The sequence below is a fragment of the Vespa crabro genome, chromosome 21 (assembly GCF_910589235.1).
Source record: "Vespa crabro chromosome 21, iyVesCrab1.2, whole genome shotgun sequence".
Taxonomy (NCBI): domain Eukaryota; kingdom Metazoa; phylum Arthropoda; class Insecta; order Hymenoptera; family Vespidae; genus Vespa; species Vespa crabro.
The window spans coordinates 3,794,569-3,813,539 of NC_060975.1; the positions used below are offsets into that span (position 1 = coordinate 3,794,569).

The window sequence follows — 18,971 nt, forward strand, 5'->3', positions numbered from 1 at the left end:
ATCGATCGATCATTCGAAATATTTTCTTTTCTTACTTTCGCTCGATCCCCATCTGTGATAATTATTATTTGATTTCAATCGATGTCCATCTATGTAGTTACATATATTATATATATATGTAATCGAATGTATTTCTACATACTTCTTTCTCTTTCATTTTACTCCTTTTCCTTTTGTATTTCTTAATTTTTACAATTTCGTTATTAAAAGAAATATTATTTATCATATTCATGAATTTATATCGTATTTCATCGTTTAAAATTAGAAATCAAAAGGAACAGATATATTTGTGTGAATGTTCTTCAAAAATTAATTATATAGATGCGTATAGATTTTTTTATTAATAATTAATGAAACGATCCAAAACAAGTTTTCTTATAAATTTGCCCTCTTATTCCATCGTACGACGGATCGAAAAGATATGAAAAAAAGAAATATATATATATATATATATATGTATGTATATATGTATGTATATATATATAATATATATATATATACATATATATATATATATATATATATATATATATATATATTATTAATTGTAAACACGTAATTATGGTTCGAAGGATCGTAAGAGAAATTGCTAATAATAAAAATTCTACATTTGTAAGTAATGCGTTACATGTTATTACATGTTAAAGAGGATAAAATGGCGATCCTTTTATTCGAAATATTCGATTAATTATCTTTAAGATTAACGATATTAACGTAATGACCACACACACAAACACACACACAAACACACACACAAACACACACACACACACACAAATGCACTCACGCACCTAAACATGTAGGACATATATACATATACATACATACACACACACGCGCGCGCGCGTGCGAGCGCACCCACACATATATACACACGCTTACGGCGACGTTAAATATCTTTATGTAAGGTGTATAATGAACAACACTGGTTCGAATGAAAATGGGTATAGACCAGGATTACACACGCGAATGCGTGCAAACGTTACATTTAGTTGTCGTGCACGAATAAAGGGAGCTATTCGCACGCATGAACGAACTTTCGAGAAATTAAATGTTTAATACATAACATGGGAACGTTCAAAATGGAATCTGAAAGAACGACTATGTACGAGTAAGTGATATATATATATATATATATGAACAGAACGGACACGCATACTCACATATTACGAAAATGATATATTGATGATGATGAAAAAAAGATAATTCAAAGATTATACATAAAAATATACATAAAAAATTATATATAAATACAGATATACCTATATTATATATACATATATATATATATGTGTGTATATATATGTGTATATATATATATATATATATATATATATACACACATACACATCATATTGCAATAATTGTCACATACAAGTCGTCGAAGTGTGTTTCGAGCGTTTATAAGTATATCACCGGATTATATTTTATAGGTTAGACCACGTTTTTTCTAATTGTTCAGAGAAATAAATCGAAGGAAGGTCGTGAAAATTCGTTCTATCGTCAAGGTGACAAAAAAATATGAAAAGAAAAAAAATAAAAGAAAAAAGAAAAGAATAATTAATGTAATTACGAAAAAAAAAAGGTTTCGTCGCTTTGTTAGAGAAGAAAAAAGAAGAGGGATTAATTTTCTTACGAACAGATAACGTTGGTAACTGCATTATCGATTAAGTACGAGGGGTTGCCTGCTTTCAGGCGATATACCCGGACACACCGTATAAATCATTACAAGCTTAAAGCTCGATATATTTTTTCTTTTTCCTTTTTTTTTTTGTCCTCTTCTTCTTTTCTTCCTCTTCCGTCCCCTCCTCCTCTCCTCTCACCCATTATCTGTATCTATATCTACATCTAAATTAGCTAATTTCAAAGATAATATTCGAAAATAGCTCCTTTTCTTTTTCTTTTTTTTTTTTCTCTTTCCTTTTGAAGATATTAAAAACGCGAGATAACAAAGTGAAACGCTTTGGAGGAAAGATAGATATCTTCTTTTTCTTTTTCCTTTTCTTTTGTTTTTATTTTCTCTTTTTTTTCGTCTCACATTAAGTCGTGTCCAAATTGCTTCGAAGTTTTTCTTTTTCCTCCTTTTTATTTACCACTACGATAATACGCTCGATGAGATCTGAAAATTTTGCAGAGAAAAGAAATATAAAAAGAGAAAGAGAAAGAGAAAGAGAGAGAGAAAGAGAAAGAGAGAGAGAAAGAGAAAGAGAGAGAAGAAAATGGAAGAGTAAAAAAGTAAAAGCGAGTTAGAATAATTTATCATCTTTTGTAATTTGTCTCATGTTTATGAATGAAGTTCGACGAAATATACAAACATATATATCAATGCATATATCAATTCGGTCGTTTAGACAATGAATTAATTTCCGTGTTAAACTATCGTCTTGTTCTTGTCTCTCGAACGAGATAAACTGCGTTGGGAAATTCGTGACGTGGAACGTACCTTAGATTTAAACCATTTACCATAGTCTTTCGACTTTAATCCATCTTGAATTTACCACGACGAAAAACGACAACATACCTTTTTATCTTCTATTAATTTTTCATTCTTAAATTTTCCTTTTTAATCGTTATATTCAACGACGTAACAAATTAAATATCAAAATGATGATGAAAACTTTCGTCGTGTTAAAAAAAGAAAAAAAAGAAAAGAAAAATGGTTTAAACCAATTAATTTAATTTCTACGATTAATCCCTCGTTTTATATTTTTCTCTCGCTTATTTTTCTACTCGATAACATCTTACAATTATTTCCTTACGATTTAGAATTAATGATAATAATAATAATAATAATAATAATAATAATAATAATAATAATAATAATAATAATAATAATAATAATAATAATAATAATAATATTAATATTAATAATAATAATAATAATATTAATATTAATAATAATAATAATAATAATAATAATAATAATAATAATAATAATAATAATAATAATAATAAAATAGCAAAATATATAGATATATCTCAATGTATTTACAACAAACGAACGATCAAACGAATGAACGAACGAATAAACAAAAAAAGAAAAAAAGGAAAAGAAAATGAAACAAAAGGAAAAAAAAAAACAGCAAAAAAGATACATTGAAGCGTATATACTAGTTTGGCGAGATTATTTATCTATCTAACTCCGACTTGTTTGAATTTAAACGACGACCAATTGTAACGATACAGTTATCAACAGTTTGAAATTCGTAAAAACTCATTTAAAGTCCGTATCAGGATAAGTCAAAAATTAAAGGTTCTCTGACCCTTTCAAGGAAAGCCCTCGGGGATATGTCCGCAGAAAGTTTTTCAGTAGCTTGGAGGTAGCGAGATATCAGCCAGTAAAAAGGACACGCAAATACCATGCTACTTGTTTCGTATATAAAGATGGACGTATGTATACGCGTTTGTATGTGTGTGTGTGTGTGTGTGTGTGTGTGTGTGTGTGCGTGCGTGCGTGCGTGTGTATGTATGTATATGTGTATGTATATGTGTATGTATATGCGTATGCGTATATATGGTGTATAGATGTATGTGTAAGTGCGTGTAAGTTCGCGCAAGTGTGTGTGTGTGTGTTTGTTTGTGTGAAACTCTGTCCGTGTGTGCCTGTGCCTGTGTGTGTGTGTGTTTGTGTGTAAGTATACGAACGCGCAGAATCTCGTGAGGAGATATCTCTGATCATTTGTCTTGCCGTTCTATTCTACGTGGATGTTATCCACGTTTCGTTACGATGTTGGTGGCAAAGAGGAAGGATCGAGTTAAAGCTTATCTTGTAAAAATAAAAAAAAAAAAAATAAAAAAGAAAAAAGAAAAAAGAAAGAAAAAAACCGCATATACCAGTACAACGGATACACAGGAGATACATAGGTATATAGATGCATAAATACGTACATACATACATACATACATACATACATACATGCATACATACATAATATGAATTTTTCGTCGTCATTGAAATTTAAAATGATATAGAATCGAAATTGCACCCTCCCGATCAAGATCGAAGAAGATTCTTCTCTTTTTCCTAAAAGTATTTCAGTTTAGAAAAAAAAATTTAGAACGAAGGTAATAATAACGATGAAAATTTTAATTATGAACTAACATACGATATATTTCTTATAATGTTTTACGTATTCGATATTTAAATTAATAATAATAAAGAGATAATGAAATTTTGTCGAACTGCGATAGGACGAATAATAAGCGAGTGCGATGAGCGAAGAGGATATCGATTAAATATAAGAGCACATTATCGACTTGTTCGTATGCACGTGTACATTGTCTTTGATTTTTCTCGAGAAGTAAAGATATTCACAAGTTTCTCGTATGTCTTATTATTTCAATGCTTGATTATGATTATTTTAGAAAGTAATATAAAGAAATCGATTATACATATACATATATATATATATATATATATATATATATATATATATATATATATGTATAAATATATATATATTTGATCAGTTATAGTTTAAAGACTTTTATTAAACGAATTCTGGTCATTGACTGAACAACGAACAGAAAGATATGATATTATATATAAACTAAAGAAAAAAATTTGTACACATTATATCATGTATTTATGTTTCGTATTTAATAAGAAATAAGTAGATTTTTTTGTGTATACAATTTTTGTTTCCTATCAAGTCCTTATACACAAACTATTTATTAATTTAATAACATCTATTTAATATCTATTATAAATACAATATATGAATATATATGTAGATATTATTATTATTATTATTATAATTATTATTATTATTATTATAATTATTATTATTATTTATTATTATTATTATTATTATTATTATTATTATTATTATTATTATTATTATTATTATTATTATTATTCAATTTCAATTTATTATTATTATTTCAATAATTGATAACTCTTGTTCTTTTATTCTACGCATAAAAATTATTTAATCAATTTATATTCTTTAAACGTTACTGTTCGATTTTCAGTCGAGTTGTTAACAAAAGAAAAAAAAGAAAAAATGTAATCGATCGGTAAACGCTATTTAAAAAAAAAAAAATGTGTTTACAATTATTATTTCAAATGAAAATTTCATGTTACATGTTTATAAATGCATGCTCATTGAAACTCGACTCGCGTATTTACGTCATTATTAATTTCCAGGTATTCCCAGCTTTCAAATCATCGCAAAATTCCGGACGCTGTCCTGGCTGACGCGATTAGGGTTGTTTCAACCACGTCGACGTGCATTTTCTCTCTGTACGTACGTATGTACATACATAGGAGATTCAACCTCGGTACAAGTCAATGTCGAAATAACAATGCCTTTGTTATTAGACTTTCATGACTTGTGCTTTCCCATGATGGTTTATATAATCGTCACAAATACCCAACTGGTAGGCGTTACCATAAACAAATGTCACATTTCGAAACTAACCCATTACATATTAACGAATATAATATAATAGATGTGTATATATAATTAGTGATTTATGCAATGACAAAAAAAAAGGGAAAAGAAAAAAAAATAACATAAATATTCTAATTAATAAAAATTAAATGAGTATGAAATTTTTGTTGTGTTAAAATGAAAACAATAATTCCTTATTCATCGATAATTTAAATTTTATATATATATATATAAAATTTATTATATATTATTATGTATATATTATTATATATATATATATATATATATATATATATATATATATATATATGTATATACACAAGAAAAAAAAATTATTAAACGCGAATAACTGTGTCATGTGGTTGCAATAATTGTGCAGAAGAAAAAAAAAAGGAAAAAAAAAAGATAAGAAAAGGAAAAAAGAAAAAGAAGAAAAGGTACAAGGAAATATTAGGACGATTTTCATCGTAATATTAGAAGGGATGAAAATGATAGCGGATTAAAGGGATGCACGTGTTCAGAATTCAGAATCATGAACAAAAGGTTGACTCTACCGGTAAAGGTTTTTCTATGAAGCTCGTCTCTCGTCATCCTTGTCATTTAGGAACGAATTAACGCCGCGGTATTAGGATTTGTTGGGTGTATTTGATAGCGTCACGCGAAATTAAACGATGTTGGCAAACACCTGCTGTTATTTGCCTCGGAGAAAATTGGATACGTGCCAGCTTTTCCTTATCGGATTCGTCGGGTATTATTATCAAGATAAATTCTCTTTCTAAATCTAAATCAACCGGAAGACATGGTAGTATACATGTAAGTTGAATGTATGTACACGAAGAATGAGATGAATCATCCAATAAAATTGAACATCGATATATTTCGATTATCTATTTCAACAATAAAAAAAGAAAAAAATTAATTTCTATGTATAAGTATATTTGAAAATCGTATTTTTTCAAATATGAAAAATCATCGACATTCATTTAAATCTTTATAGCTTATAGCGGTAACGTTGAATTCATATACCAAACTATATGTACATATACATAAACATATATATATATATATATATTTATATTATTTAATTAAATTTAATTTCATCATTTTCAATTGGTTCTAAAATTGTTTTATTATATTTTTATATAATAAAATTATAATAATATTAAAATTATAATATTTATAATATAATGGTAAAAAAAAATAACTTAATATTAATATGTATAATAAAATTATAATACTAATAATAATGATAATAATAATAATAAGCTATAATATAAATAATCGGTAAGAAGGATCAAGCTTCGAGCGTGAATGATATTTTATAGGTATTCAAAAATTATACTATATATATATATATATATATATATATATATATATATATATATATCTTATTTCATTAGTATCACCTATTTTCAATAATTTTATCGCTATAAAATTATTATTTAATTCAAGTACGATATTTCAAATATTTTTTTCTTCTTAAATCGAAGTTATACTTAATACAGTGTAATATTACATTATAGTATATACGCATAGGTATACAGTATTTAAAATATAGACAAAATACCTCTTCTAGTAAAATAAAGACAAGACTTATCTCGTTTAGAATTTCAAGGGAGAAAAATTGTTTTTTTTATTTAGTGATATGCATTTTAATATCATAACAAGGTCAACTTAGATTTTACATTTTTTCAAAATAGGAACTTATATTCTTTATCTAATGGCAATATATTCTCTATAAAAAAAAAGCGAATAACTTTTGTCATTCTGTATCATATAGAAAAAAAAGTTGATTGTAGAGAATCAAATGAATTTCTTGATAATAATATTCTTAATACTATCCATGTTGGAACGATTAAAAAAAATCGATATATTCATTCAAATTCATGATTTTTTTTTATATAAAAGATATTAGAGAAATCATATTGCATCGCACTGTTGCATCGTGAGGGATATAACTACGAAAGCGTTTCGCATCGAACTAGCAATGATAATAGATTAGCAGGAAGAATCTTTCTCAGATTCATCCTAATCGTTCAGAGTGACCACTGATCACGGTGAATAAGATATAAGGGTAGAATACCGTTGAAGGTCGTCAATCGAGCAAAATACTGTTCGTCGCGTTCATGCAAATTAATGGGCGAATGCAAAATCTTTTATAGGATCCTGAAGAATTCGTGAAGTAGATGCGCGTTAATAAATATTGTGTAAATTGATACCACCACAGTATATTTATTGAATATAATTATAAGTAATATAACTATAAGTGTTCTCGTGTAACAATGCATAGTTAGTAATGCTAATAATTTCTAAAGAGGCAATACCTAGTAATGTTTAATAAGATTCAGACATCTGAATGATGTAAGTCCGAAAGAAATAGATTGACTGACTTATTGGCATCTTTCGAAGTACCCGCGAAGATAGAAATGAAATTACGGAAGAGAAAGATTAGGAATGACTTGAAATACAATCAGAGCATAGAAAAGGGTAGAAATATGTCTACCAATCGGAGACCGGTCATGATAGTTCGTTGAAATGTTTAAACAATTCCATATGAACCGCTTTTGTTCTGACAGTCATATAGACTAGAGAGCATCAATGGATATTTCAAGGATAGATACAAAACAAGCCTTGATTCGTCATGCATAGGCAACTACATTCACTATTTATTTATTAGCTGGTTAGACACATTATTGAAGCTGCGTACTTGACTAAAAAATGTCTAAGCTCAAACAAAGTTGGCATCGAGTTTTTTATCTATGCCCCTTCTTAGCAAGTATCCAACCAATTCCCATGAACAGATATTTCCAATAATATATGACAATTAGAAGAAAGTACTGTTTAATAACGGAAAGCACGAACGTGTACGTCAATATATCGGCCCCTTTGAATCGTCACGATCAAAACAAAAGAAAAAAAAAGAAAAGATATTCGTTGGAAATTCACTAAGATGAAATATTCGACATGAAATGGTCCATTGATGCTATATCTGAGTGTCCTCATGGTCGTTTGGATCGATGCTACGCGAGTTAGCGCGACGACATATCATACAGTAATAAATAATAATTTTTAGACTTCATCGACCATCAATTAGTCAATAGCATTCCCTTAATAATGATAAAGTTACTTGGAATGATAACCGCTAAGGTTTGCATAGCGGAGAATTAATTTTGTCACATAATGATAGCGAGACAGAATAATGGGGTATAAGCAGATACTGATTCGCGATAGCAGGCCAATCTTCATATTGTCTGCTGATAAACGTAATAAAGGTTACTACAAACGTTCTAGAAAGCGCAATCATAGCTCTGTTCGCATTTGCTTTTCTGTCGGGGCTTCTACATCTAGCTGAACTGAATGTTAAGCAGAAACAACTCGTTGAATGGAACAAACTGGCTGTTGAACGGAATAAACTGGCTGTTGAACGAAATAAACTGGCTGTTGAAAGGAATAAACTGGCTGTTGAAAGGAATAAACTGGCTGTCTTCTCTCGAGAATAATGTACTCTGGATCCTCGTTCTCATTGTTATGGTCACTTGTATCATTGGTTGTCATGTAGTATGCCGGTTTTAGTCTTCTTATAGAAACTGTGACGTTACGACCATAGATGTTGATGATAACATTTTTCTTGTCCCTGAAACAAAATGGCATGGACCTTCATATGTCTGTTGTAACGACTGTTTTGTTCCGTCATGACGAACCAACACCTGATCCGTTGTCTTAAGATGTTTGCAAAACGAACTTTGTCTTACCTTCGTGTCTGGGACCTCTGACAGGGGAGTTACTTCCGAGTACGCTGCCTTAAAAGCTGCATGAAGTTGTTAGGGTCATCATTTATTGTTTCCGATGACGATAACGACAGGAATTCCCCAGGAAGTCGTAATGGTTCACCATACAGCATTTCGACTACCTTTTCTTGAAAGTCTTTCATCTATGTTGAACGTTTTCCAAGGATCACTGTAGGAAGTATTTCGGTCCATCGTGAGTTTTGATGGCATGTGACAGCTATTTCAAGTTGACGGTAAAATTTCTCGATCATTCCATTTATCGCTAGATGATACGCTGTTGCTCGAAAATAATTTGCACCTGTTAGGTAGTTTAATTGCCAAAACAGGTGTAATTCAAACTTTCTTCCTTTTTTAATGGTAATTCGTAACGTTGCTCCAAATCTTACATATTCATTTGTTTTAAAACGCTTACTGTGCACCAAGAGCTAGTAAACAACTTAACGATCGACACTTTCATCACGTTCTTGAAGAGATCCTTTGAGCACAGAGGAAAGGCATTTCATATCTATTTGTACAAAAATAGGACCTTCGTTGAGACTAATCGAGAGCTTCTGAAACTCTGATTATCTTTAAAACCTTCTAAAGGCGAGAATGCAGTATCGTCATCTTAGCGAACAAGGCATACAATGACATGCCATTCTGCCGAGATGTCTACACTTTACTGGGATTTGGGAGACCACCGTTGAGACGTACAAATGGCACTTCCTATGTGTGATCAGTGAAACATACTATGCGCTCCACACGTGTACAATAAAAATAGAAGCGATCCTAAATTCACACTCTCTCGCTAAAATCTCCATCGGTCTCAATAGTTTGTTCTCTTTCACTCCAGCACACTTCCTGATTGGAGGTTCAAGAATAAATGCACCCAAGATTGATCGAGCTCAGGTACCAGCATCGCAGCTTTCAGTTTGGCAGCACGTCCAGGAATTAAAGCAGGATTTCTGATAATGCTGGTATAAAGAATATTTGCACGAGCTAACGGTGAGGAAGAAATAGCATCCAAGGGGAAGCAGAAAACTTCAAGGATTGCCACTTCTCGTACTCCTTAAAGAAGACACTAGTAGTGAGACGTTTACTAGGGTGCATAATTAATTTGCATCCAGACGAAGATAGTATCTTCCACGTAGCAATGTTGAATATTTCATCTTACTGATTTGCCAATGAATATCTTTACTTCTTTTTTCTTTTGTTTTGAACGTGACGATTCAAAGGGGCCGATATATTGACGTACACGTTTGTGCTTTCCGTTATTAAATAGTACTTTCTTCTAATTATCACATATTATTATTAGAGACATCTGCCCATAGGATTAGTTGGATACTTGCTAAGAAAGAACATAGATAAAAAACACGATGCAACCTTTGTTTGAGACTAGACTCTTTCTAGTCAAGTACACAGCTTCAATAATGTGTCTAACAAGCCACTAAATAAATAGTAGAAGTAATTATCCATGCTTGACGATCCAAGGCTTGTTTTGTATCTATCCTTGAAATATCCATTGATGCTCTCTAGTCTATACGATCATCAGAACAAAAGGGGTACACATGGAATTGTTTAAACATGTCAACAAACTATCATGACCGGTCCCCGATTGGTAGACATATTTCTTCCCTTTTCTATCCTCTGATTATATTTCAATTCAATCCTTCTCTTTCTCTTCCGTAATTTCATTTCTATCTTCGCGGGTACTTCGAGAGATGCCAATAAGTCAGTCTACATCTTTCGGACTCATATCATCTAAACCTTAGAATCTTATTATACAATACTAGTTATCACTCCTTGAGAAACTATTAGCAATACTAACTTTACATTATTCCACAAGAACACCAACAATTCTATCACACTTCAACAAATATAGTTTGTAACTTCTATTTGCGTAATATTTATTTTCGCGCATCCATCTCATGAGATTTACGGGATTCTTCGAAAAAGTTCGCCTTCTCCCGTTGATTTGAGAGAACGTGGTGAGCGGCATTTTGCTTACAGGATACCCTAGTTTTGTGCTACCGCTCTTATTCATCGTAATCAGTGGGTTCTGACGATTATGAAATGTCGGAGAAGATTCTCCATGCTAATAGTCAATCATCGCTGTTCCCGTGTGAGACGTGTATTTGAAACACTCTCGTAAATGCGTCCCTCTTGACGCAACATTTGGTTAAGTGTTTCACAAATGTATTAAGTCCAGGATGAGATAAACGGTGTAAATTATTGAATATAGTTTGACGAAATTGTAAAGTGACAAATGGTCTGGATATAGTACTTGACATACAGCATGTCAAAGAACCGTGATACCATACCTATCCGTGTATGGAGCTAATTTCCTGCTGGAATAGAAGGGTCAGACGTTGCAGTTGTGCAGAGAGGATGTCGTCTGAGCAACTGTCCGTGGCTTATGGTGACGTTACTGATGGCATCCATTATGTCGGTCAATTTATCCAGATTTAGGTCCTTTTGAGCGACAAGGATTGTTTGTGAATTCGTGGGTAAACGACCGATCCAAATCTTCTGATGTTTCGAGTCTGTTACTGACGTTCCTGGAGTCCTCGAAAGTGTCGTAAAAATTGCTATGAACTTCTGTCACCTATCTCCTTTTCCTCAATTAGACGGCGCGTTCTTTGCTCTTGAAATGAACTGAGACGTTTGATAAGCTCTCCCTTCAATGTCTCATATGCTTCAGTTGCTGGCTCGTTTACTATAAGTCACTAATTTCACATGCAGAGCGAGGCTCTAACATTGTTAAAACATAACAGAATTTCTTTTCTACCGTAGAGAATCAGAGTTCTGTAACTTCTAATATATATGTAGAAAAATGCACATATCATATATTGATTGTCTGAAAGAATCATATAATACACATATGTCACGTAATAAAAATCTGGATTTACCGCAATTATTGTTGTTACTATCATTTTGGAGATTCAAATGTTACTCGCGTAATAACTTCGAGTGTTTCTTTAGTAAGATATATTAAGTATCTTTAATATTTATTTCTGACCGAGAGAGGTAAAGTGAATTGTATGTTTATCGAGAGACTCGGATAGACTGACTGAAAATTTTTCCTGAACTATCCACGAAGGTATTAATGAATTTGGAAAGGGAAATGGAAAGGGAGGAGTTTAAATAAAAAGTGCCAGCGAAATGGAAAGCAACATTCTTATTGGTCGTGGGCGTGTCAAGATAGTTCATTGGAAAATTTTATACAATTTGTGCAATCTTTTTTTCTGATGACCGTATAGACTATGAGAATTCCCAAGGACAGGTATTTCCAATAGCGATTTATGACCCTTTGGAGAAAGTACTATGAACAATTGAGGGACTCATGTATACGTCAACATGTACTTTTCCTATTAAATTTAGAAACTTCTGTTATATTTATTTGATCATTACTTATATTAATTAATGATAAATATTTTAATTAGACAAATAATCGATGTAGATACATGAATATTTTTATCGATTATATTTAAATGTTTATGATTTATATTTGTAAATGTACACAATTTATAATTAAATATTTATTATTGTGTCAGGATTGCTGTTAATTTTATTACATATAGATACTTTATTATAAATACCGATCATTTATATAAAATATCGATTCGTTGTTCAAAAATATCGAATCCAATAAATAGTATCATTTTAATATCATTACGCATATTAAGGCATATTATTAATTATCGAAGATCTCTTAAAATGGCTTTCGAAAATTTCCGACAAAAATAGTCAGATTTTTCGTGGAATTATATTTTTATATGTTCAATAACTAGATTATTTACTTTATATATGAGATAAAAATATAGTAAGATCATAAGCCTGGAATGTTCATATGTATTTGAAATGTGAGAATGAATCAGAAAGGAATTCTCGTACTTTTCTATAAGAACGTGTCAGTTGGTACAAAGTGAAGCTATTTTCCCTGACCTATCTTCCATTTCACGGAGAGTTTCTCACTTTAAGGAATACCACTACCACCATCAACACCAGTACCAGCACCAGCAGTACTAACACTACTGCCACCAATATCCTCTCCCATTACCCCTCACCATCCCCCATCATCCCTCACTATTCACCCTGTACCATTCAAACTTCACCCTCGCATATAGTATTTCACGTTATCGCATTTCTGATATACCCGATTGAGAATTCCTCGAGGACTGTCAAATGGCAAAGTCGATATTACCGAAATGCGATAGCCCATGGATCCTTCGACGATAATACAACGCTGAGGGTTGGCCGAGAGAAATTATCGTGATTAAGGGTCCCAACCATAGACTTTACGACCCTTTAAGGAGTCTTCGTTATTACCTCATGTTAGCCGGCAATAAGAAGAGGCATTTTATATGATCAACTGGGCTATTTAATATGAAATTATATATAATAAAATGTGAATCCATGGACTAAGAGAAAGAGGAGGAGAAAGAGGAGGAGGAGGAGGAGGAGGGTCAGATAATTACGTTAGATAATTAATTCGGCACGATAACGTCATCGATTATTTTCCATGTAAGTATTGAATGTTCTTATAATTATTTCATATACATATAATATTTTTGCGAATTAAACGTTTCTCAAATTTCGTATCAATTATTTCTACAATTTATCGTCGTATTTTTACAAAATTAATTTATAACTCTAACGGAGTTTATCGTTAGTATTAACGAATTAAATTCAAACGAGGAAAAAAATTTTGTTAAGTTAAAAAATACTTTTCACTTGATCTTTCGTAAAATAAGACTTTCCCTTTATTTGTCTTTATTTTTTTTTTTTCTTCTTTTTCGTTTCTTTTTCGTTTCTTTTTCGTTCTTCTTTCTTCTTTTTCTACAAAGGTACTTGAAATTTTATCTAAAATAATAATCGATTATAATAATAATCGATCGATCGTAAATGAGTATCGTTTTGTTATTTCTTTGTTTTGTTCTGTTCTTTTTTCCTCCCTACCTCCCCCCCCCCCACCCCTCGCCGCCTTGTAATTTCTCTTAAAGAATTTATTATTAATTTGTTTCACAAGATTTTTTTTATCGCAAGGAGAAAAGGAGGGAAGAACTATCACGTGAACAATTAAATTTTCATGAGAATATACGATAACACGTTCTCAGTCCAGAAGACGATTCGTATCACCCAAAAAGGGCCGAATTACTTTCGCAATTCGAAACGGGACTCGTTTGGATGAAATTATGGTGACACTTAAATTACAGCGTTTTCCCTTTAGAAAATTAAGATCAGTCGGGTGCTTTCGTGCTAGGTAGTGACTCTCCCTCCCTCTCTCTCTCTTTCTCTCTCTCGTTCTCTTTCTCTCTCTTTCTCCCTCTCTCGTTCTCTTTCTCTTTCTTTCTCCCTCTCTCGTTCTCGTTCTCTTTCTCTCTCTCTCTCTCTCTCTCTCTCTCTCTCTCTCTCTCTCTCTCTCTCTCTCTCTCTCTCTCTCTTTTCCACACCCTTTCCCGGTCTCGGTCTCTCTTTCTATCTTTCTCTTTCGCCAGCTACTCGCCGTGGATTCATTTTACATCACAATTTCAGAGCGGAGTCAATTAAAGCTACTCGTTATGCAACGGAGTATCCTCCAGTCCCAATTTCTTCGCTCGACTCTTTCTCTCATTGTTTCGTTTCGATATAAGTATACACTAACACGGAGACATATCACAGATCCAAAGATACATGAAACAGATACATAGACACTTAGTCCCACTCACACACCCACAAACACATAAACACACACACATATATATATATATTTGTGTGTGTACTTTTGTCCAAAGTTTATACGCACTCACACATACAATTACATCATCAAGTTTGAAGTATTACACATTTAAAATTAACATAGAAAGGTTTTAAGTATGATATACATGTATAGCTATATATATATATATATATGTATATATATATATATATTCGTCACGAATATGTATATATATATATATATATATATATATATATATATATATATATTCGTGACGAAGAACGAAACGCTTGGAAGACTTCAGAGTATTTATTTTGTCAAGGAAACGAATGAATTATTTATTTATAAATGCCTAACGAGCCGTCGCAAGGAACGTGGCGCATACTTCCTTTCTTACTATCTCGTCGCCTAATTTAGCCGAGACACGGTGCTGAGAGAGGATTGCTAGAAACGAAAGGAAACAGAATGAGAAAGAGAGAGAGAGAGAGAGAGAGAGAGAGAGAGAGAGAGAGAGAGAGAGAGAGAGAGAGAGAGAGAGAGAGAGAGGGTAACTAAGGAGAAAGAGAGATGCGGTTAACGGTTAGAGAACTCAAAAGAAAAAAAGGAAGGAAAGAGAGATAACTACGGAAGGGTAACTTTCTCTTCTCGTTGACAACCAGGGTACGGATATCACGATAATATACGATGATGCACGAGAATGCACGAGGATGCACGAGAATGCACGAAGATGACGACGAAAAAGACAAGGATGGGGACATTAATGGCGATACACAGTATACTGCTTGCTGTATAAGTAAAAGACGAAAAGGAGAAGTTAGAGAAAAATAAAGGTAACAATCCAAAGCGGAAAAAGTAACTTTGCCAAGTTAACGTGATTAACGACCGAAACATTTTTGCTCTGACCATAAAGCTAGATTTTATATAAGCGGCTAACATACCTAAATGAAAATGGTAGGGTTTGTATAGGTTATAGTTAAAATTCAAAAAGAAATAATACGGATAATGTTACGTTACACTTTTTAATACCTCACCTATAAAATATTACTGATACCCTTTCTTCTTAACAATTGTCTATATTGTATTTAGATTATTATTATTATTATTATTATTATTATTATTATTGTTATTATTATTATTATTATTATTATTATTATTATTATTATTATTATTATTATTATTATTATTACCATCATTATCATCATATTAATTATTTAATTAATTCTTTTATAAAATCATGATACTAATATTTTAATTATTTCATTTTATTTAATATTATATTATTTTTATAATAATAATAATAATGAATATTATTCTTACTATTATTTTATTATTATTAATTACTATTACTATCAATTCCATTACCATCATATTTATTATCAATATTTCAAATACAAAACATATACTTATTAGTCTTTCGTTCGAGCCTTGTATCGTACCAACCTAACGTAAAAACGAACAATCATTAAGGGCCTTAAGACCCTTTTCTTTACATACAATATATATACAAAAAAATAAATAGAAGCTTGATAAGTTCTAAAGCGTATAAATAGAAATTGTGATTGGTTAAATAGAGTTCGAATATATTATTTCGATCGGGATGTTTAACGGAGCCAATCGGAGCTAAACTGATCGTGATATACACATGGAATGGCAAAGTTCGAGAAGTTACGTTCCTTTAACGACCATAAACGAGATCATAAATCAAACGATTATCGGTCATCTCGCTTGAAGTACACGCTCATCGCCCGTACGTCGTCTTGAAAGTCAATAATTTCGCTTACAATTCTCTCTCTCTCTCTCTCTCTCTCTCTCTCTCTCTATCTATCTATATATCTATCTATCTCTTTCTCCCTGTTACATAGTACTTTCATGATACTATGAGTTTCTGAATCGGCTCGTTGCATCGAGCTGATCGGACGTACAATAACAATCTTGAACGCCAATCGAACGGTTCAATTCGCGATTGTTGAGATAACATCATAGCAATAAGTTCGAAGAAACAGCAATTCGAACCCCTTCAGCCAGATCCCCACCACTCATCTCTACCCCTCATCAACCTTACCCACTACTTCGCTCCCACCCCCACTCTAACCGTTCCCATAAGTTCCCCTCTCTATCCCCCATCCTAATGGACTCTTTCATCCACGCGAAGCATAATAGACGCAAAGTGAGTTTAATGGTGCGTACAGGTTAGCATGCTTTAGAAAGCGTAGGATTATACGTACGGTTATTGTACCTTGGGGATTCATAATCCAAGATTATATCCTATCGATCGGTCTTACCCTTTCCAACCTATGTTAATATAGATACAGGTAAGTAGTAAATAATAGATATTATTAATTAACCCTTTTCAAATAAATAAGAAATAACGTTAACAGGAGGAGATAGTTGAATAATAGAAAAAACATATTTGACAAATTATCTAAATAAATATATATATATATATATATAGATATATATATATATATATATATAATTGTTTTTCTTTTTGTTTCATTGATGTTGTTGGCAAATAAAGATAAAAGAAAGGGAGATAAATAGAGGGAGAGAAAGAAAGAAAGAGAGAGAGAATATATATATAGTAAACATATGTATTTATATAGTAAATGCATATATTTACTTATTATATATTTATTAATATATATAATAAATATACTTAATAAATATATGTAATATGTTAATACATATATTTACTATATTACATATTTACTAATATATATATTAGTAAAATATATATATATACATAATAAATATATGTATTTTTATTCTGTTACTTACTTTAATATATTAATTTATCTTGATACATTTTATAATATGAAATTCTTTTCTTTTTGATTAATTTTTATTAATGATTATGTCATCATGAAAATTTTCTTTCAAAAATGTAATATCATGGTAAATGCATATAATATTAGGTAAAATATAAACCAACCACGATGACAGAGAGAAAGAGAGAATATATATTAATATATATATATATGTATTTATATAGTAAATGCATATATTAACTTATTATATATTTATTAATATATATAATAAATATACTTAATAAATATATGTAATATGTTAATACATATATTTACTATATTACATATTTACTAATATATATATTAGTAAAATATATATATATACACATAATAAATATATGTATTTTTATTCTATTTCTTACTTTAATATATTAATTTATCTTGATACATTTTATAATATGAAATTCTTTTCTTTTTGATTAATTTTTATTAATGATAATGTTATCGTGAAAATTTTCTTTCAGAAATATAATATCATGGTAAATGCATATAATATTAGGTAAAATATAAACCAACCACGATGACAGAGAGAAAGAGAGAGAGAGAGAGAGAGAGAGAGAGAGAGAGAGAGAGAGAGATATTCGATTAGAATTCAAGTCTCGCAGGAAATAATAATATCGGCCAAGCCGGTAATTTATGTAAACCGGACTTGAAATTACCGGATTCGAATGCCGTGCGCGGGCTCTCTTACTCTGACTACGAAAATTGTGGATTCTCGTCGATACGTGTGGTGAACTGATTGTTTGTAAAGAGGACAATGCCCCTGCTTCGATTTAACGTAGGAGTACATATACGCGTTCTCCATGAAAGTAAAATTAATCAGAATAACGACCAATTCGATCGTTACCAGTCTCGAACGAATCTCGAAAAGGATATTGATCTTATCTTTGCGTTTTTTATGTTCTACGATAGCCCATAGGATTTTATCCGTAACAAACGCCTTTATTCGATCCCACGTATCGAACCGTAAGGAATGATATAAAAGGAATATATAAAAAAAAAAAAAAAAAAAGAAAAAAAAGTAAAAGAAAATGAACGAAACAACCATAACAAATTCGAAGTATACCTTTGTAAGTATTTATTTATTTTTTTTATTCTTTTTTTTTCTTTCTTTTCCTCTTTTTATTTTTACGAGTATTGTTATTTTTATGCATAAGTGTGTACGCAGGTATAAACTTTTCTTTTCTTTTTTATTTCTATTCAATATTTATATTACATGGAATAGGTATGTGTATGTTTTATTTTTATATTTATATATTGTTATAAGGATAATACTTTTATAACAACGAAAATCTATATTATG

At 30.9% G+C, this 18,971-nt stretch overlaps 1 protein-coding gene across 1 annotated transcript in view; it reads left to right on the forward strand.

The window, feature by feature from the left end:
* Positions 1–5,445, forward strand: part of LOC124431544 — a 286,608-nt gene extending 281,163 nt beyond the window's left edge. Inside the window, exon 8 of the mRNA XM_046979597.1 lies at positions 5,150–5,445. Within this exon, the coding sequence (XP_046835553.1) occupies positions 5,150–5,200 (51 nt within the window). The 3' untranslated portion in view covers positions 5,201–5,445. The remainder of the gene's footprint in view (positions 1–5,149) is intronic.
* The last annotated feature ends 13,526 nt before the right edge of the window (positions 5,446–18,971 follow it).